Source organism: Hippocampus guttulatus, chromosome 7 (assembly GCF_054856545.1).
Source record: "Hippocampus guttulatus isolate MCC_2025c chromosome 7, RoL_Hgut_1.0, whole genome shotgun sequence".
Taxonomy (NCBI): Eukaryota; Metazoa; Chordata; class Actinopteri; order Syngnathiformes; family Syngnathidae; genus Hippocampus; species Hippocampus guttulatus.
The window spans coordinates 11,301,251-11,323,705 of record NC_141267.1 but is presented as its reverse complement, the minus strand read 5'-3'; the positions used below and the strand labels follow the sequence as shown (position 1 = coordinate 11,323,705).

The 22,455-nt window shown below is 40.8% G+C and overlaps 1 protein-coding gene across 2 annotated transcripts in view; it reads left to right on the top strand.

The window, feature by feature from the left end:
• Nucleotides 1-22,455, top strand: part of negr1 (neuronal growth regulator 1) — a 130,166-nt gene that overhangs the window by 86,107 nt on the left and 21,604 nt on the right. The window contains exons 5-7 of one of the 2 annotated variants that reach the window (XM_086115790.1): nucleotides 189-309; nucleotides 3,693-3,841; nucleotides 14,953-14,994. In XM_086115790.1, the coding sequence (XP_085971916.1) occupies nucleotides 189-309; nucleotides 3,693-3,841; nucleotides 14,953-14,994 (312 nt within the window). The remainder of the gene's footprint in view (nucleotides 1-188; nucleotides 310-3,692; nucleotides 3,842-14,952; nucleotides 14,995-22,455) is intronic. The other variant, XM_086115791.1, reaches the window with a different exon arrangement.

The window sequence follows — 22,455 nt, the reverse complement described above, 5'->3', positions numbered from 1 at the left end:
AGCTCTGTCTCTTTTAGAAGTTTTGCAAAGCGTGAACGTTGACTGCGGTATGAAAGGCTTTCATTCCTCATCATTTTCTCAATAAAATCTTCCAGTTTAGCTCTCAACGACTCAATTGTCACAGACAAGTTCGTTTGAAGGAGAAATGCGTTTTTTTTTTCTAAAAAGTGTGTCCTTGTTTTCTCCAGTTGCCCCATCCATCCATGAGATGAAGAGCCACGGTGTTAGTTTGGGACGCACAGCTCTGCTGAGGTGTGAGGCAGCTGCTGTGCCTTCGCCAACATTTGAGTGGTTCAAAGGGGAGAAAAGGTGAGCAGAGATTGCCTTAGCATCGATGGTCGCTTGAATGAGCTGTGTTCCAGTTGTTCTGCAGAAGGGTGTGTCCTCTCTCATGGCTTTATTTTAGACCAAAAGTGGTTGTCATTGGGTTTTGGCCACAAAAGTTTCGAGGCCACAAAAAATCGTGTTTTCCACAATCGTTGATCAATAATTGTGTGGATACTATTTAGGATTTACTGTATGTAATGATGAAAAAGTAATATTTATTAATAAGCCAAATTTCGTTTAGATGCTCAGGACAGGCAGGATATACAGTAAATATTCCCATCCCCGGAATTCTATGGAAAGGAATATCCTTCGCCCGGAATAAAAACCTATGCATTAACATTTTGACTACGATATTACGTGTTACTGGAACTTGCGTAAGCGGAAATTCCACTACCCGTAACCCGGATGGAGGTGTAATGCCGCGGGAGCTTAAATACACGCAACGCCCACCCGATGCGACGGAAAAGACACAACGCTGAAACAAGTTTTCACTTCGCGTTTTTCGATCATCAGATTCTAAACGACGACGTGTAAGGAGTTTTTATTGCCGTGCGTTTTACTGTAATTGTGAATGATTTTAACTTTATTCGCTTACGTCCTGGAGAACGCGGCACTAGCTTAAAAGCAGCACCCACTCGACATGACCGAAGAAACGTGTTCGCTTCGCCGTTTTCATTCATCAGATTCGAAACGAAGACGTGTAAGCGACTTTTTATTGGCGTGCGTTTTACTGTAATTGCGAAAGATTTTAACTTTATTCACTTACGTCGTGTAGATCATCGCATCGAAACGTAGAAGAACTGTAACGACTGGAGCGGAGCGAGTAAAATGCATCCGTTTGAGCGAGGCTGGACACAAAGTTAAAAAGATCCAGCAGACACTTGGAGTCGGAAAGAAGCAAATCTACGAAACTTTAAAAAACAAGGCATCGATTCAACTCCTGATGACAAGCCACCATCCAGCAAGGAAGCAATGCAAATGGCAACAAAAATCCTTCAGTATGCACAAGAATTACCAGACATCGGTGATCAACGAGACAGTTACTTGCAACTAGCAAGAAAACTGTATGACACGCAGGCAAACATTGTCATAAACCAAAGAATGCATCCAACAAAACAATCCAAAATAAATTTTTTTTTCCCAAGACAGAAAAAAATAAACATTAAAATACTGTACGTATTTTACTGTTGTGATTTTTTTGGGATACACCTGTATTGCAGTTTTTGTTATATAAACAGTTTTTGGACAGTATATTTTTGTATTTTATTGATTGTGTTGTTACACGTGCATTTTGTCAACATACTTGCAGTTTCATAAAGGACATGTACCATGCTCATTTCCCAAATGAGGAATTTCTGTTATCAGGACAAATTGGACAGCGCAAACACGAGTCCGTACTAGAGAATATTTACTGTAATGTTTCTCAAAGTAGCAGTTGAAACTGCCAGTATGCTATCACTGATAAGTACAAGATTATAAGATGCTGCAGGCAATGCGTTTGCATAATGAAAAAGAGGTGGCTTTATCTGTTTTCCCTCAGAAGGAAAATGGTTTGTCATTGTGTTTGGCTGCCTGCTATGGAGAGCCCACATACATTCGCATTTGACAATAAAGTTGCATTCAATTCAATTCAACGTTCCAAAACTAGTCCTTTGTGTTCCGTCCCATCCTTGAATCCTAATGAAACATTCCCCGGCAATCCTCTAACATCAATTCTTGCATATACATCCGTCGTTTAAAATCCACCTGTGTGTTGTTGGATTAAAAAAGACCACATACCATCATTAACTGCTCCTCAATCAATAGCTCATGCTGCGATAATTGTAATTATGGGCTGCAATCAATTAATTCAAATTGCTCAGGATTGAATTTGCCAGGATTCTAGTCTGAGGCTTTATTCTTACTTAATTGACTTTTTATAACTACTGAAGTACAGAAGTATGTGGTCTTCAATGTTTAACACGGCAAACAATACGTTTAGCATCTGCACAACACCAAGAAAGAGAGAATGAGGGCCAGTGATTTTCTTCCACTGTGTTTTACGGCCTTAACATCAATTAAACGCTGCTTCCAGCTTGCCACTACTGGAAAAGCAAAACAGTCTGACATGGTCCGTTTCATGATCTGCCGCAGATTTGGATGGAGGCGAGGCAGTCTTGCGTGCATATATCTGGGTGGTGGTGCTTTTGATCTGAAAGAGGAGATTGTGGGCTTGTTTAATATTGACTCAAAAAAAAAAAAAGAAAACGCTTGCTTGGTACTACCATCAAGATTATTAGTGAGGATGTCACCTTGGGACATGGCTTGACATAAGGTCTAATGAAGTGGTTTAAACCAGAGTCCCTCATACTGTAAGCAAAGCAAAAGTGGAGGTCGATGAGGCAGCCACAGTCAACACAGAATACACAACACGCCTCCTCTGTGGAGTATGTGATGCATTATGTCAGGAATACTGAAGGGGTTCAGTTTCAGAAAATGCACAGGTCATCTATTTTAATAATCTATAGCTTACATTTTAATGTAATCATAAAATATATTGTTGTCACTGAATGATTGTGAAATAAAATAATAACATTAGTAGATTACATGGATATTGCCACGCCACATTTAAGGGAAAATACCTGTGAATGCGCTATTCTGAAATCACATGGCACTCTCCCACAATACAATTACATGAACTTGATCATTATAGAACATTTTCCCCAATGGAACTGTAAACAACAAACTTTTAAAGAATCTGTCTTTTGTAAAGGACACTTGATTCTTGCGGTCATGTCAAAGTCATTACTTTCCCACCATAGAAAGCAACCAACATGAATGACAAGTCATTGTTCATCATATCATTTACAGTCATGGTTTGATGAAATGAAATGTGCACATGTACCAATCTTGTCCAACACATTCATAATACAGGCAGGATCAAACATAAATAATAAGCGGCATTTAGAATAGAAGCCGTGTTTATGACTTTTAGTTATGATTTGAGTGAAAGGGCCATCAATCGCAGTGTACAAATTGGTGTCGGTCGTTAGTGACAATTGAAAAGAATCCTTGAGAAGGGGCCACAGATGGGGGAATCTACCTTCCAGGATGATAAGGCTGCAATTGATACAGAGTGGGCAACATTTAATGCAATGTGATGCCAAACAATGTTTGTGAGAGTAGCGTCAAAGTCCAAAGTCTTCACATGTGAGACACCAAGGAATTACATCGGCAGAAGAGGGTCTTGAAGTGCTACTTACTGTAGTGTCAGGATGACAAACATTTGTGCTGTCCTTGACACGTTCCTCCTCCCTCTTGACATTTTCTGTGCATGTGGGTGAGAAATAAAGGCTTAATGTTTTGGCATTGTGCTCAATTTTCAGGATTATCAAGGGCCAGGGCATCGACATCAAGAGCCTCAGTTCCAGATCAGTTCTAACAGTGACCAACATGACAGAGGATCGTTACGGGAACTACACGTGTGTCGCTACCAATAAACTTGGGACCGCTAATGACAGTGTGCCTCTTATCCGTAAGTACCGTTATACCGGATTTTCTTTATTCCCCGTGCTGGTTTATTGAAGAGTCCGGTGGCTTCCAAAGCAATTTCTGACCTCAGAAGCAAACTTACAAACCCAGAAGTAAGCACTAGTTCAACGCATTGCTCACACATCCTCATCGGCATTGCCTTATTGTCTGGTTACTTTCAGCACCAGCCCGTCAGTGCGCGATCACCTGCCAACTCTTTTGATTTTTTTTTTTTCTTTTCAAGTCATCACTCTTGCTGCTCGTATACAGTATATCTTGTCTGTGTGTTGCTGTAGGTCTGCTTTGAAATTTGGTATTTGCATGAGCATTGACATTTAGTTTCACGTTAAAATTAGCACAATAGTAGCAATCAGGTTAGTGACGTTTTAAACTGAATGCTGAGAATGCAAGCTGACCCAGACTGCAAGAGAAGATTGCAGGTCAACCCTTTCATAGCTTGTATACTTTTTAAAGATATGAAACTGGGTTCAAAAGGTGGAGGAGGGCAAAAGCTGAGCTGCAGGTGCACAAATTGCCAGCCTGCAACACAAGAATAGTTATGACACAAGTCTAGGCTACCACATAATGCAGATGATTGAAACATCATATGATTGCAAATAACTATGAAATTTTGAACTGTATATTAATATACAACAAATACTGAGAGACACTTGTCATGCACTTAATTATGATCCAAAGGTCTTGGAAGACTCCTTAACTCTTTACGTTTATGTCATAAAGGAGTGGGTGAAGTTGGGGATAAAAGTATTTATAATGTTGTCAAACGATCTCATGGGAAATGCCTTCCATCCATTCTCTTCCGCTTGTCCGAGGTCAAGTTGCAGGGGCAGCAACTTAAGCAGGGAAGCCCAGAAACCCCTCTCCCCAGCCATGTCGTTCAAATACTGGAGGGATGCTGAGGCATTTCCAGGCGAACCGTGACGTAGGGCCCTCTTTTGGTAGACTTGCATAAAAATGGACGTATCTTGAGTTTGTGCTGGCACATGTCTGGTTTCCAGTGTTTAGGGCCGTGTTGCACCTCTCTGGGCACCGAGTTCCCTTGCAACGATTCATCCAATAATTTGGAAACAAAGTAGTCTGAGCTCAGCGTAAAGGTGGGCTCATTATCATTTTCGTGCTGGGACAAGGATTTAGTTCAGCATGTTTGTGAATTTGGTATAGCGGGTGGGGGGAGGTGGGCGTGCCGCAATTCTCCACGTCACATGCGGGGCCAACTACAACATCCGGATGGATCTTGCAGTTTACCTGCCATTGATGTACACGGGCTCCATCAACTCTATTTCTGTTTCCACAATGTCAAGCACGAATTACTCGGTCATAACGGACCGCCCTGATATTGATGCAAATGAGAGATGCCCGCTATTGGCAGGGAAAAGACTAATTCCATCCCACAACAGTGCACAATGCCCATTACACCCAATTGTACCTGTGCAAATATCAAAAGAAAGAAAACTCCACCTGTGCGCACAGTTGGACTGCACATTGTGCTTGACTTGCGCTCCGCATGAAAATTGACCAGGAGCCTCTCCAGTGTGTCCATAGAGGTTATGAACAGAATTGGTGACAAAGGGCAGCCTTGGCGGAGATCACCAGAAACAAAATCCGTCTTCCTGCCAGCAATACGGACCAAAATCTAACATCGGTTATACAGGGACTAAATAGCCCATGCACATATTCCCAAAACATCCCCCACAGGACCCCCGGAGGCAGATGGTCCAACTCCTTCTCCAAGTCCACAAAGCACAGTAGTAGACTGGTTGGGTGAACTCCCATGTACCTTTGCCAGCCGGTACCCACGAGCTGCCTGCGGAATCCCATAGACCAAAAAAGGACCAATAGGACGGCATCCCTCACCGCTGGTGTTCACTAATGAGTATGAGGGTTGCCACCACGACAGGCACTTTATGGCCACTGCTTTGTTCGGCCGCCTCAACAATGGAGAAGCGGAACATGGTGCACTCAGACGCAAAGTCTCCTGCCTCCCCTGGGATGGAGTTGAAAGTCCTTCTGACGGGGGATTAGTTTGAAATGATATTAAAATCTTTTGGGATCATAGGTTGTGGTATATTCATCGTGCAAAATATCACTGTAGGCTATTCTAAACATTTTTACTCTTGTTTTATTTTTGCTCTTTGCAGCAGGATTCGGGCCTTATCCCGTACGGATAGTGAGTGTTCACTGTCTATCAAATCGTTGACCTAATAGGTTCACATTATATTTTACTCAACATATTTCCTCTTGTCGTGGCAGGGATTATTTATTTACTCTTACATTACTGTCAATAGCTTCTGATGTCTGTTTTTCTCTGGGTTTTATAAGTATTACATGATGAGAACAGGTACGAGACTGGCTCAAATTGTCATTTGATTTCGTTGGTTCTTTAATGTCTGTGTGTAAATGCTAGCTGCTATGTATTGAGATAATTACAGTTACCTCCAAATTGTAGAGCTTTTCTCTTGAGGGGGGAAAAGGGAGCTGTGTGTTTGGGGACTGGGGCTTATGTGTTTCAAGTGGATGATTCACCCGCCAATTAATTGAGACACGGTGCGAGCATGAATAGAGTGTGGTAGTAAAGTGAAACAACAATAGCACTTTATAAACAAGGTGTTATTGAACCTTTGCTGGATGTGACCTGAAAGACAGAATCCAGTTATCTTCTCCACCCAATGCACTTGCCAAGCTGCAAGAAGCGATGCCAGTTAAGGATTGAAGAACAACATTGTAGAGCAAAGATGAGAGGGGGAATAAAAAAAAAACAGCATAATGTATTCACTGAAGAAATATGAACAGGTAAATTAAATTATTCAGCAGTTTGCGCAGTCCCCTAAGATGTTAACATCGTCCCTCACAGCCCAGGGACTGAAAATACAGAAATATATTTCTGTAGTCTTGCTGTTGTCAAACGACCACTCCACAGTCCTGTTTGTGTATGCGCATAGAACATCAAAAGATTGCCTCAGATCTTCCAATGGATGATCTTAATGTGACGCCGGCGATGCCTAAAAGGAAAAAAAAAAAAAAAGCTTCAACACGGTGAAAGGAATGGAATAATTTCCAAACGTTCCACAACTTCAGTTCACTCATTCTTGATCCCTTCATCTGTCTTTTTGGCACACTTTTACTTTTCTGTCTGATTCTCGCATTTCTTTTTTTTGTCCTCTATTCATTCAGTGTCGTCGTTTTCCACTTCCACCGCCTTCTTTCACAAACACAAAGAGTGTCTCCCCTCACCCCTTTTCACTCCCATGATCTCCTCTCATGAGAGAGAGGACAATTCTGCTGTTGCCCTTAATGAGGAATGGCAAGCAATCACCATGGTGCACTCTCACAGGTACACAGATGCAAATAACAGAATCCAGAGGTGAGACCACAGGTGACTTTAGATAGCTATTTTAGAACCAGTCAATAGCCATTGATGAGCAAGATGGGAAGAGGAACAAGGTTTGCATATTTGACCAAGCGTCATACGTTGCATTGAATTTAAATTGGAAGCAGTACATGGCCGTTTTGTGACGAAGGGTCTGAAGATTCATATATACTGTCTAAATACAAAAGGGGCAGTAGTCTGGCCCCAGCTTTACACCATTCTTGAAGTTGTAAGATTTTTACTATTGAATGTCTCAATGTTCTTAGCCTTTACCTCTAAATCAGCCTTGGAAAACACGTTCAGTTTTTGCTGATAAGATGAACTGTGACTCTGGACATCTAACCCCAGGAAACTAGAAACACATTTACTGAGCTTCTCAAACAGTTACTGCAGGGAACATAATCTTCTTTTTGTCTCAAATGAATTGCAAATAAAAGAAATAGTGGTTGAGCTGTGTGTGTCACGTAGCGAGGTGATGGTGGACCCCAAAAAGCAGGCAGAAGGGAGGAGCAGGGTGAACTTGACGAATTATGTTTAAAACAGAGAAAACTAAATCCAAAACAAAGTCCTAAGAACAAAACAAATCCAAAGTAACAAACAAAAACCATGGCAGAAACTAAAAACTCTCAATAACAAAAACATGTCCGAAACATGACTGAACAAACAAAAATGACAGCAGCAAAGAAACAGCAACAATGACCCAACAATGAGTGTTCGGACGGGATTCCTTTTATTCAACCGGTACTAATCACATATTGACCAACAGGTGTGCAGCTGCAGGGAGAACCCTACAGTGCCAGCTGTTGGTCACAAACAGAATCATGACAGTGTGAATGTGAACGTAACAGTGGCTGTGTAAGGTTATTTTTATTGTCAAAAGTATGTCAGGACTCGGCAAAATTGCCTTTAAATTGTGTGTGCCATTCCCCCCCGCCCCCCCCCCACACACACAAAATCAGTCTGATTTTAATTGATAACTCCCCCTCCAACATATCAACAACTTAAAAGACAAAGACATTTTCAAAACTCCAATTGGAAAACTAGAAAATGGATGGATACATTTTTCGAAACAAGCCCCCCCCCCCCCCCACACACACACACCTTCTGGGATGTGGTTTTCTTTCTTTTATATATATATATATATATATATATATATATATATACACACACACGCGCCACACATTTTCATGATCTCACTTTTACTGTGTCGTCGCCCTCGATCTTGGATCCTTTTCTTTTTTTTTGTAGAAAAAAAAGTGTGATTCTCCAAAAATTGCGGGTTGTAAACATGATTGTCTTGAGAAAATAAAAATGGGCTACTTTGAAGCTAGAAGAACTCCACTCATTCTTCCTGATAAGACGTTTGTTTTGGTCTACACTGATGTGATTCTGCTGTATGTACGGCTTGCGATATTTCGGCCCATTCGCTGAAACTGTAAAACGTATTTTTAAATGACTAACAAAAACTTTGTTCAAATAATTAAAAGACATTTCAGTGGCGTTCAAGAAACCGCAAAAATAAGGAGCCTGCTGGTTTTGCATCCGGCTCTAGATGTGTTTAAATCCTTAAGTTTCATAAACACACTGCTATGAAGTGATGCATAAATGAATGCTAATTCTTGTCAACAAAGACAAACAAAGAGCATTACAGATCTGACATTAATACATTGCGCTTTGCATGGACAAAAAAATAACAGTTTTTGAGAAAGAAAAAATAACAAGTGACTGTGCTCGCTGTGTGGATAAATTTCGGGCGGAGGACAAAAACAAAATGTAGCCATTAATTATGTTTTTAGTCGAGCTTGTGTTCTTTCCAATTTCCTTTGGGTACCCGCGTTTACTACAGTTCGATTTCCCATTTCAACTGCTGGATAGAAGTAAAATTTGATGAAAAGAAGTGAAGCTGCTCTCTCCAATTTTCTGAGAAGTCCTCCAGCTTAATTGGTCAAGCTCTTATCCCCTCGACCCACCTCGGCTTAGCCCCAGTGGAGCTTTCTGCTCCTTCTATACCTACGCCTTCATTTTCCTCTTCTTTCTCTCTTTCCACCCAAGCCACATCCCCCGGCCCCCCAAGCAGTAATCAGAAAAGACTGATGAGGAAAAAAGTAGCAACTCACTTTCTCTCTATCACCACCTCGGTCTCCCTCAGGCAGGAGAGTCACTGCTGGCTACTTGGTCAATGAGGATTGTGTTCGTTTGTCACACCTATCAATCAGTACATGTCGGTGTCGTTCGGACATGTCTCCTCATCTGACATGATGTTGTTTGCTCTCGTGTGATTGTGTCTGAGTCAAGGAGCAAGGAGATGAGAGCTAAAAGTGAGAACTGTGCCAGAACAGCAAATCATTATTGAAGCCGAGTGGGAAATGAAACCTACAGTGTCTCCGTTCTGCAAGTTGCGCTCATCAGTGTGTGAAATCACTCTCCTGTGTTTGTTTGGGTTCTTCTTTAATTTTATTTTATGAAGAAATGTCAATCAAACAAGGTGAATCATTCGATAATGCACATTCATCGCTTTTATGTTAAAACATTCACATACTGTATGTAGGACATGTAAATGTGTGTCTTCTCCTTAAAAAGCAGACGAAAAATATTGCACCATTTACTCATCATTTCAATGCTTGAATTTACATATTTAGGCAATCAAAAAGTCATTAACATTTTTTTTTTCCAGTTGCACTGTGATGAGAAAACGTTCGCTGCTGTGACAATGTGTTCATGCTACAGCCCAGCGGGCTTTAGACTTAACACCCACACCACAACATCTCCTGGAGCAAGGAACGTTTATCCCAGGATGAGTGAGCATCATGGATGCCCCGCAAGACGATGCACACTCTGGGCAAAATTAAATATGACATAGAATGAATAATTTTACAGATTGCAGAGAAACCATCACAGACTTTACCACCAAATATATTTTTAATCATCAGGTGTTGGTTTGAATACGATTTTTCGAATTGATTTCTTGTATTGTCCACTAGGTATGTGCAATTCTGGGGAAATCAATGATCGATGCATTATCGCTCATATACTACTTCTGAATGGCAAAAATGAAGCTATGTTTTGGAGTGGCCATAGCAGAGGTATGCATGAATGTGTGGATGTCGCTGCAATTCCAATAGCTGACTTCAGTTTGGTTTGAGACCATGAACCAATTGTGCCTGATTCATCCTTGTCTCTGCTACAGACAAAAGCATTTGCTTCAAGAAAGGATTAATCAACTATCAACACAACTGACAGACGGTCAATTAATCAATTATTATGCCCATCTACAGGTTTAAGGTTTAGCATGTCTGCCAAATAGTGGTGAATCGTGATGTACGTATATCCAGTTGTGCAACTTTTAAGGACTTGTAGAGCGTCACTCATTCTTCCTGTCTGGATACATGAACTCGGAAAAACTATGACGACTTTTGTTTTGGTCTGCATGTGCCTCTGTTGTGTGTAGCGCTTGTGATATTTTGGACCATTATATTTGCCCATTTTCATGTTGGCTCAAGAATTGAAAAAGATTGTTCCGAGTCTTTTCAAGCATAAGCATAAATCGTTTGCAAGGAAAGATGTTTAACATCATGTGGCTGACAAAAGCATTTTAGCTCTGATTTGTCTCTGTTTTGAGCTCTTACACTAAAATGAAAATGTAACCCCAGAGAGCTATTTTCTTTTTTCTTTCAGGTCGTTTGCTGTTTAAGTAATGACTCAATTTTAGAATTGGGAAAAATAAACTTCAATAAGATGTTTTATTAGTTGGTGCATCTTGGCAAACACCACATACAGGATGTAAGTCCACCACTGGGTGAATATTCGATAGGGAGAGCTTGCCTGTCAAAAGACATGTACCATACCGTAATGGAGCGACTGAGTGTCTGAGCGCTGGACAAGATTCACTGGTGATTCATACTCAAATATTAATCAGAGAGCCCCCATCTGTCTGTTTGAAGAAAGAACTAAAAAGAAATTGTCTTCACATATCTGCTCCCAGAGGACTAGTTCAAGTGGAAGCATTCACTGAAGAAAAGATGCATTCGACCTGCCCCTGCACCCGTATGCATTGTCGAGGAGGCACATGAATGCTGATTCCTACACATTTTCAGCTTCAAAAAGAAATGATGAAATCAAACGAAACCACCGATGGCCTAATTGTTGGTGGCTTATGAGCGTATAAGACAACAAAGTCAGTACACATCTGTTTAAAGAAACAGAGTATAGATGGGGCATATAACACTGCATTACTTCTGTTTCAAGTTATAATGAGTCAGATTCGGCTCTTGTCTTAAGTGGAACATGCTTATACAATAACCAACAACTTTATGGTGTTATTTCAGACTCAGCTTGTTAACCTGACAATCATGTTGTAAAACACTAAATAATTCATCCAGCAGAAATCATGAACTTTTATGAGAAAGGTGTTATGCAATAATTAGGTAGTCGCATAAGTGTTCCTTTAAACCATGAAGTTCAAAGCACAGTAAAGCACGACAACAATGTAAAAACAATAAATATTCAGCATTTTAACTTTGATGACACCTGACTAAGCCTTTAGAGAGGCTATAGTCTTAACTGCTCTGAATGTGAGCCTCTGTACTTCATTGACCGTATTTTCTGCACTGTAAGGCGCACCTAAAAGCATTCAATTTTCTCAAAAGCCGACCGTGCGCCTTATAATCCGATGTGCCTTATATATGGATTGATATTCCGATTTTTTGGTGTACTACCGGTATAGTAAATGTTCTGTAAAGTGCTTTGTTACAATTGTAGTGATTGTGAAAGTGCTATATAAATAAAGATGTATTGTTTTGTAATGTATTGTATTCCCTTTAGCGTAGCTCCATCTAGTGGATGCATAACGCAACCCTTTCCACTACTATAACTTCTATTCTATGCTCCTTATAAAAGTGCGCCCTATATATGAAACCAGCTTTAAAATAGTCCATTCATTGAAGGTGCGCCTAATACTCCGGAGCGCCTTATAGTCCAGAAAATACGGTACTTTTGAATGAGTCTGTCAATAGTTTACCCGTAACCTCATGCACCTCTGCAGTGGCCACCTTGCTGGAGATCTGTGCATTGTTTTGTGATTGTGCTTTTTGAATATTTGAATGGGTTCTTTTGATAATGAAAGTCAAAAAACAGTGAACAATGCAGTGCTTAGCTGCAACAATACAGGTGGCTGGGAGACATATCGCTGTTTTCCAATTTTGAGTCTCATCTTTTTGATCTGGAATTCCAATGCGGCCGAAAATCAAACATTGATCTCATGATGAAATACTGTCGATTCTGTATCTTCTTCTCTTACCACCCTTTGTTAAGGCCGGTCCATCTTTTTTAACCTAAGTGTCTCAAAAAGCCAAAACACGCAGAGTTGAGAGTTTCCTATGTATTGTCAACCTCTTGTCTGGCTACTAGGTGTGTCCACATCTGACATTTAAAACCTGCACTATGAAAGAAAAAAAAAAAACTAATTTTGCATTACAGTTCTGAACATTCCTAGATTTCACATTACTTCACCTCACAAATGTCATCGATGCCACAGCCTGAAATAAATTCTTAAACTAATCAGATTGGGACCCAGAGTTACCTGCTCTGAAAGACAGACCAAATGTTAAGAATGTTTTTTTTTCTTTACACTCAATTCTTACTGCCTTACCACTACGACTAGACCAATGTGTTTTTATTACAACCCCATTTCCAGTGAAGTTGGAGCGTTTTGCTCAACATAAACAACAATACAGTGAGTTGCAAGTCATGTTCAACCTATATTTACTTGAATACACTGCAAAGACAAGATATATAATGTTCAAACTGATTAACTTGAGTGTTTTTAGAAAATAATCATTAACTTAGACTTGTATGGCTGCAACATGCTCCAAAAACCTCAGCCAGGGTCATGTTGAACACGGTGTTACATCGCCTTTTCTAATTGTTGAATCTTTGTCCCTGTAAAAGATGTTGCTTGGATGGCAGCATATGTTTCTTCAAAACCTGTATGTCCCGTTCAGCATTGGCAGTAACACAGCCCCATACCATCACAGATACTGGACTTTGAACTTTGCGTCCATAACAATCCGGATGTTTTTTTTCCTCTTTGGCCCAGAGGACACGGCGTCCACAATTTACAAAAACAATTTGAAATGTGTACTCGTCAGACCACAGAACAATTTTGCATCTGTCCTTCTTTGATGAGCTTGGTCCCAGAGAAGCCGGCGGCGTTTCTGGGCGTTGTTGATAAATGGCTTTTGCTCTGCATTGTACAGTTCTACTTAGAGATGCAGCGCCCGACTGTATTTTCTGACATTGGTTTTATAAACTGTTCCTAAGCCCATATGGTGATATCCTTGACACTTTAATGTCGATTTTTGATGCAGTGCCGCCTGAGGGATCGAAGGTCACGGACATTCAATGTTGTTTTTCGACCTTGCCGCTGACATGCAGTGATTTCTCCAGTTCTCCACAGACCGTTCGATGATGTTATGTACCGTCAGTGATGAAATCCCTTAATTGTTTCCGATTGTATGTTGTGAAACATTGTTCTGAAACTGTTTGAGTATTTTCTCATGCAGTTGTTCACAAGGGAGATGAACCTCACCCCATTTTTGCTTACGTATGGCTGAGCAATTCAGGGAAGCTCCTTTTATCCCCAATCATGGCACCCACCTGTTCCCAGTTAAGCTGTTCTCCTGTGGGATGTTCCAAACAGGTGTTTGATGAGCATTTCTTAACTTTCTCAGTCTTGTTTGCCACCCGTCCCAGCTTTTTGGAACTTGTTGCAGCCATAAAATTCCATGTTAATGATTATTTTCTCAAAACAATAACGTTTATCAATTTGAACATAAAACATATTGTCTTTTAAATATATTTAATTAAAGGTATGTAATATTATTCATAAATCATTGCATTCTGTTTTTATTTATGTTAAACACAATGTCCCAACTTCACTGGAATTCGGTTTGTACATAATGTATGGCATTCGTCTTTGGCAAAGTGTCCGTTGTATGCGCCAAATGCACAAACCTGCACACTTCCTGACACGAGTAATTTGGCAGCTTGGTGATGAAGTGCTGCCTCCACGAGTGAAAACACAATCCATGCACTGTCGTTATAGGTGCTCGCATTTTACTTCGAACTTGGGGCTGTGCCTTGAGCACAAACAGCCACTAGCAAGCCCGTTGATCTGCCCCTGGTCGTCATGGTCACAATAAGCTGCCCTGCAGTCGAGGGATGCCGGGTTAGCCGTGGCTCATTTGCATGGGACTTGACTTAAAACAGGCTAATTTTAATCGGTATGTAAATATAAGCTTCAAAGTGTGATCAAATTATTGATCCTTCGGGTAGTTTGACAAAAGCATGACACAGGTTCTTCTCATTTTTAGAGCGGGGGGGGGGGGGGGCAATCCTATATCACCTGTCTAACAGGCACCTGTAAACTTGTACCACTCACCACTCGGAGAGATGGGCATTGACTTAAACACACGAGGCATGCAGTATGATTGACATTTTCACTCAGTGCGGAGTTTCCAAGCTTATTTCGTATTTACATGACTAAGACACCTGTGCTACAGGAAGTCTTGAGCATGTGGAGGTTGCATCATACCAATAAGATGCTGACCCTTTTGTCCTTGCATGCTCTTTTATTTATTTTTTCTTTTCCACGTTACGTCTCCATTCTGTTAATAATACATGAATGTCCTCTTTCCCCCCCTTTCCCTCCCCCCTCTCCTCCCCTGTAGCAATTATTGAACCCACCACCACTAGTGCTGTCTCAAGGCCAGGTCAGTATATGTCACCGTGCTGTACACCAAATTAGCAAAGAGGTCTGCTGCCTCATACTAACCAGAACCGATATCGTCTCCATCCTATTTAAAATGGCTGGCCGCAATGCCTGCTGGGTGTACAGTACAGCTTTGTTGTATGTCCTTTATGTCTTATAGTTGCTTTTTTTTTTTCCTTTGACTTATAATTTTGGGTTGGCTTCGACAGCCTGGCTCCATAGCCTGGAACCATCTCCACACGGTGTCCCTTCCATCACAATGTTGCCTCCGCCTCCTCCTCCTCACTTCCGCACATGAAGTAAATGGTAGCATCATCAAAGTGGCTGTTACATATGCCTCTGGGCCAGATGCGTTTCACAATGCTGATGGCTCCGTCTTCTCTCTGGCTTTCCCACGACCGACAGCACCACTCCCTTCGCTTCTTAGCGCTAGTTCATCATAGCAAACATCAAAGGCAGGATGCTGATGGTGGCGGAGGCTCTCGGTTTGTTGTTTGGAAGATGGAATCTCTTCCCTCTTTGTATTTCTCTTTCATTTATCCCTCTCTCTTACTGGGGCTTAATCCTTTAACATCCCTCTCCCTTCTTTTTCTGTTTCTATCTCTTTATACAACAACCATGTGGTGTTGTGGTCACCCTGATCTGATTGCGTTGTGGTTGGTGGTGGTGCACTGTCAATGTCACCCTCATCACTGTGCTCTCCCATATATCCGTCCAGAATAATCCCTGCCGTCTGTTCCTCTTTTCTCCTTCTCTAATGGATTTAAGGCCCCATAATGTAATCTTTTTGCTGCTTATTTTAGCTTATTACCGTCCACATGCACAAACATTGAGGAAAGCATGCATGGTTGACGTTAGCCATGGATGATGTCACAGAAGAAGCGCTGCAGTTAGGAAAAGTTCAATTCATGTTATGGGTGTGCTCTTACAAGACCAAGTGAAGTAATTCAAAGTGAGCAATGTTTATTTACAGACCACCAGAGCCTCTACCCAATGGGGGCGCTTCTCAGTGCCTCAAGCACATGGTGCGCTCCATCCAAATACAAAACATCAAAACAAATACAACTTAGCAAGTCCTGGAAGCTTCAATATGAGTATAACTATCATGGAAACTCGAAAGTGAAGCACAATTTGTTTCCATAATTTTAACAATAATCCATTTTAAGATATCAGAATCAGAATCATCTTTATTGGCCAAGTATGTAGAACACACAAGGGATTTGTCTCCGGTATAACACGCTACATTAGTATCATCGTAAACAAAGACATGACAAATAGGTATGGAAGGACATTTCGTAATGTAAGTGAACCGTAGTGCGGTGGTAGTACGATTACTAACCTAACCCCATTTTTGCTGTGTAGACACTGTTTTAAGAAACAAGATACGACTCATTCATAAAAATTAGTACAAGTAAAACTAAGTAAACAATATTAATTGTATTTATATTGCACTTAATTGGATGGTGTTTGTTTGTTTTTTCTTCTTCTTTCTGCCTACATTCTTGCTGCTGGAGGCTGTAAATTTCCCCAGTGTGGGACTAATAAAGGATATCTTATCTTATCCGTAAAACAATAGGCTGTCTGAATGCCCTTAACTTCGAAGATCAGCAATGGATTCCGTGATGGACTAAATTACGTTATTTTACCTCCTCTATTGTGACTGTCAACCAAAGTTTACTTAAGCCACATTGTACTGACCACCCACGGCGTGTGCACCACATTTTTACAGTGTTTTTATTTGTTTGTGACTTTATTTTTTTCCTCTTTGCTGTAACAATTACAAACTGAAAAAAAAACCAAACAAAAAAAATAAACCCAACAACAACTCCTGAAATATTAAACATTCAACTTCTACTACACTTCCACACATCACGTCATGCGAGGATTCATATTGCATGATGGACGCGCGGAGTGTTTTTGGGGATTTTTGTGCAGCCTCATGAATAGATACCATCGTTCCGTCCTTCACCGTGCGGAGAGACTGTCTGGGATAAGCATGAACTCACCTGCCTGTTCTTTCAGTCCCAAATATAATTACCCATGGATATTCTGTCCGATAAGTTAAAATAAACTCAGTGCCTAGTAGCAGACTCGGTGTGACCCCCATCTCTCATTTGATGTAATGCCGGCAGAACAAATGACAATTTCATGGTTCAAAGGAACACCAATGGAGATCAATGAGTGCAGAAACCCGCTGTTCCTGTTTAGTCCTGACTTTTTGAAATTGAAAGTTGCCCTGCTGAAATGACTTCAAAATCGGAATCATTATGGATATCAGCAAATAGTTTTCTTTCCACCTGTTTATCATCCGCTCATGCTTCTCCTGTCAAAAGTTACAGGGATATGATATATAATTTTTGTCTACAAGGAAAACAACTTACGAGCCTGAAGCATTTTTCATCTCAGAGTGTTTGTTGTAGCCTACCAACCAAATACAAATAAATAGATATATTTAAAAAAATATCCATTGTATATTTTACTGGACCTCAACTAAAAACAGACTGCAACTTTTTATATTTACTTTCTGGATCATCAGGAAGCTGACACGAGTTTAACGTGAAATAATTTCCCCCAAAAATTGACATGTTTTACAAAAACCAAACTCGTTTATGCAAATGAGAAAGTTCAGTTTTTCTCCCTACACTAATAGCACTGTTGAGCGTGTCGACACGCATTGCAAACACCCAAAAGTGCAGTTTGGAAACCCCTGCCCCTCTCAACATTCACAGCAAATGAAGTCTCACTTAAAATATACTGGGCACACAGCAATGAGAGGAGAAACGTTCCCCCCACCCCCATACAAAACTTCCCATGTGTGCAACAGGATTTGGAAAATCTCTTCAAAAGCCCATGGTGGGCAGAGAATTGACTTGGCATTGTCGCCATGGAGAGGCGGCTTTTGGAGCCGAACGTTCAGTTGCAAGCTTTGCGTTTGGGCTGGAAGTGGACGGTGTGGAGGCAATAGCAGAGAGCAGGGTGACAGATAAGATGAACACCTTCCTTACTGACTCCCTCCCACCCACACTGTGACCAACTGTGACAGATGGTGAGCACGTTCATCCACCAGCGCATTCCACCTAAGAGCAAGCTGGGAACGCTTCAGGCATCCACTCGTGTCACTGGCCATCATAATTCCTCCACGGCAAGCGTGACCGGAGCGTAAGCCAGCTGTGACCCATCCACCCCAGCCAAGACGCTCTCTCATGGCAATGTCAAATTAAGTGTGCTCAGCATTGCTTTTGCAACTTCGAAATTCAGTGTTGGTTATTACTCGGTCTATGTCTGTTCAACTATGCTCTGCTTTATGGACAAAATGACTGGACCTTTGATCATCGATGTGTTTTTTTAATTTAAAAAAAATGAATGAAACAATTTGTATGTCACATTATTAGGCTTTTACAGGATCAGGATTTTGCAGCCGATCATGGATAAGCGAGTCAAAAAAACAACAACAACCGATCATCCGATCAGGAGATGTAACGATCTATCGAATATACACAACTTGTGGGACCAGACCGGCCCAAGAATATCCGAAATTTGTTTAAAGATGAAGCCCAATGAAATACATTGGGAAAAAATATAATAACAATCAATTCCAAAAAAAATCTCCCAAAAATGCTCAAAAACATCCCATTCACAGAAAATGGGAGGGGATGGGTTGGGCGATGTGCACCATAAATACCGCCCCCAAATATTACAACACCGTGAAAAAAACCCTGGAAAAAAAATCTGTATATTCTGATAAATCTTGGATTATTAAGTATGACAGGCCGGAATTTCCTCGAGTGAATGGCATTGTGTTGCACTGATGTCTTATTTTGTGGATCCCATCAACTATGTTATTGATCAATGGACATATACACACATATATATATATATACTGTATATAAACTGGCATGTGATGAGGCTTTATATCCACTGTACCTTTGAAGGTCCTGATGTTCTTAAACTTGTTTTATCTTCAGCATGTGTATTTTGCCTGCATTCAGCTCAACATAATACACAGTGGCTCGAAGCAGCTGGCTTGCTGCTTGCTCCCCTGTCATCCCAATGAAATGTAGATGTGTGATAATAGCATCTATTCCCAGAGGCTGTAACTTGTCTTTATTTCTGCAAATCACTTGACAGAAGAAAAACTGTTCTTTGCACTGTACTAAGGCACGTTTAAGTCAAGTATACTTTTGGTTCAAAGAACACTAAATGCATTATACATAATGTGTGTAGCTCCAATTCCTGAGTGTTTATTCCAACTTCCAGGCTGAAAAACATCCAGGCTGAATGTGGTGGGATGAAGATAAGACTCAAACCTTTGCTCCAAGAGATTGTAAATGAGGAGTTAAGGAAAACCTTCTCTTATGAATGCTGTAGCCCTTCGGTAAAAACATTCCGAAGCTCACCCAAACTTTGAGTAGAGGCCCCTCTCAACTCGTGATGCGAGCTTTAGGCATTGCTGCTTGTCAAATAAGATAAGATATCCTTTATTTGTCCCGCAATGGGGAAATTACAATCAGATCAGCAATAGTATAATCACAAGGAGACTTAAAAGTAGCCCGCCGAGTAAAAACGTTCTTGTTTGTGCTGCTTTTGTTGTAATAATTGCATGACTGCAATTTTTAAGATAACAAATGCAGTGAAACCTAAAATTAGATACAATACAAACAATTCAAATGCAAGCAAAATCTGTCTTCATTCAAAATCGATCACGACCCTCCAGAGAGAGTTAGTTAACATTAAATATTCTTTCAAAATCCGGACACATTTACAGATCACTCACTTACTGGGCTTCCCAAAGCTTAGCTGGCCTTATAAGTCAAATGATCTGAGCCACTGTTTAAAGAATCTCACTCTGTGTTATGGAAACGATGCATGGGCCACAAGGCTCTGATAAGTGAAGCAAATCCCAAAATGGCTTCACCTGTGTTCTTTCTACAGTGTTCAGAATTTCTGAATACTTTGATACTACAATGAATGATGAATGAAAAAACTGCCCCCACTCATTGCTGTTTTGTTCAAATCTGCATCATGACACTGATTTACCGTATTTTCCGCACTACAAGGCACTTTGGAGTATCTGTTTTCAAACATAGGGCACACCACATAGACGCTACAACAGTGGCTGTGGTTGCGTTATGCATACGCAAGAACCATACGCTAAAGGGAATACCTTGGGTGGCATGAAAGGCACTTTTAAATGAAATGTATTATTATTATATATGAATACATTACAATGCAATAAAATACAATACAGCTTTATTTATTTATAGAGCTGCATGATGTTACGGCTCAACTATCGACACTCATTCAAAATTACTGTATTCTGCACTATAAGGCACTCCGGAGTATAAGGCACAACTTCAATGAATGGCCTATTTTAAAACTGGTTTCATATATAGGGTGCACTGCCTTAAAAGGTGCATAGATGTTAGAATAGTGGATGGGGTTGCGTTATGCCTCCACTAGCTGGAGCTACGCCTAAGGGAATACAATACAATGCAGCTTTATTTATATCGCGCTTTCACAACCACTGCAGCTGTCACAAATCACTTTCCAGAACATTGAAAATAATGCGTCCAAGAAATCTGAATATTGATCCATCAATAAGGTGCACCGTTTTGTAAGGCGCATTGTCAGCTTTTGTGAAAATTGAAAGCTTTTAGGTGTGCCTTCATAGTGCGGAAAATACGGTATTTTTAGCCTTCACTCCTCTCCATTATGTCAACTTAATATGGACCCCGCTTGAAGAAAAACAACCCACTGATGGCCCAATTCATAAGTCATGCTTTTTTTTTTAAATGTGAGACTCTAATTCACAGGTGTCACACTCAGATGTTTCCCTCCTCCAACACACCTAATTCAAATGATCAGAATCTCCATCATGCCCCTGACAGAGCTTGCTGATGAGCTGATCATTTGAACCAAGTGTGTTGGAGGAGGCAAATATGACAAACAAGTAGGCCAGTTGCCCTCAATGTCTGGAGTTTGACACCTGTGCTCTCATTAATTAATTGCACCTAACAAAGCAATACAGATACAGTCATACCTCGGTTTTCGACCATAATCCGTTCCAGAAGGCTGTTCGAAAACCAATTTGTTTGTTGTTTTAAAAAAAAAAATCTTTATTGAACACGTCTGCTCACAATGGAACGCTCACTTCCTCGTGTAAGGAAGGCGAGAGGAATCAAGTGGTGTATTCAAGTGCGCTCAGTTTGGTCGAGAACCGATTTTCGGTCGTAATCCGACCGAAAATCGGATTACATAAAAAAGGCATAAAAAACTTGAGATTTTTGGTCGAAAACCGATTTGGTCGAGAACAGAGACGTTCGAAAACCGAGATTTGACTGTAGATCTGAGTTGATTTCTTACTATCATACATCTTTCTGCGTATCCTGTGCTGAATGGCTTTCCTGTAATTTTGCAGGAAAACAATGAAACACCCTGCAGTAAGCTATTATTTGTTTTAAAGTGTTTCACACTTGAACTTGATTTACCTTTAACATGATGCCTTACTGGCACACGCACACACACACACACGGATATGAATGGTAATTGCGGTGAACAAAGCCATATACACACCTTTTTCCTGCTACATTTAATTAAAAAAATACACTCGTACAATATTGTAAGGTAAAATGTTGCAGATTGAACTGATAAGTGTATCTGCGGATTCTCTAGAATGTTCACATGATCCTATTACACTGTAATAGCGAGAAGCACAGGCTGAAAGTGTGGGAAGTGTGTCAGGTGGCAATTATAACATTGTCGGCCTGGACAACTGTGTCCTTGGGTTTGCGAGTCACCCCCGGCTAATGACAGTATGAATACACTGCACTTATGAAACATTCATCAGGATGGACCGTATCCCACTGATAAGGTTCTATTTTCTGAGGAGAATTATCCAGCGAGCGAAAAAATACAGCGTTAAAAGTGTTCGCCTGCCTCACTTAAACACTGTGTGCCGGCTGTCAGACCCACTGAGCTACCCACACAGATAATCCTTTTTGGAAGTGCGTTTTCCAGCAACCTTATCAGTCTATGGTAGCAAGATCAAGAGCAGTGCAAGCCCTTCTGCACCCTCCCTGCGGTCTCGTGGTTTGTTTCGAGGTGATGTGCTGACCTTCATTTTTTGCCCAAGAGTTAATGCTTAGGAAAATTAAGTGCCTGGTAAACAGATGTGTGTGTGTTATCCAGAGTACTTGACCTCTGGTTCCATGGTAGCTGTAAATCAAGAGGTGAAGACTTGTTGTGACCGTAGATGACTTCAAAGCCATTTGTTCTGTCCCTAGGGAACCCACCCTTTACATTAAATGTATCCTCGCTTCTCTTGTTATTCACAGTGCTCAAGAGCATTACACGGTGATCGTCTGAAACATCAAAGCAGGCTAGCGATTCAAGTCCACTTCATTGATCATCACTCCCTGTGTCTTAAGATGGAATTTGCATTCGCATACAGTATAATAAGATC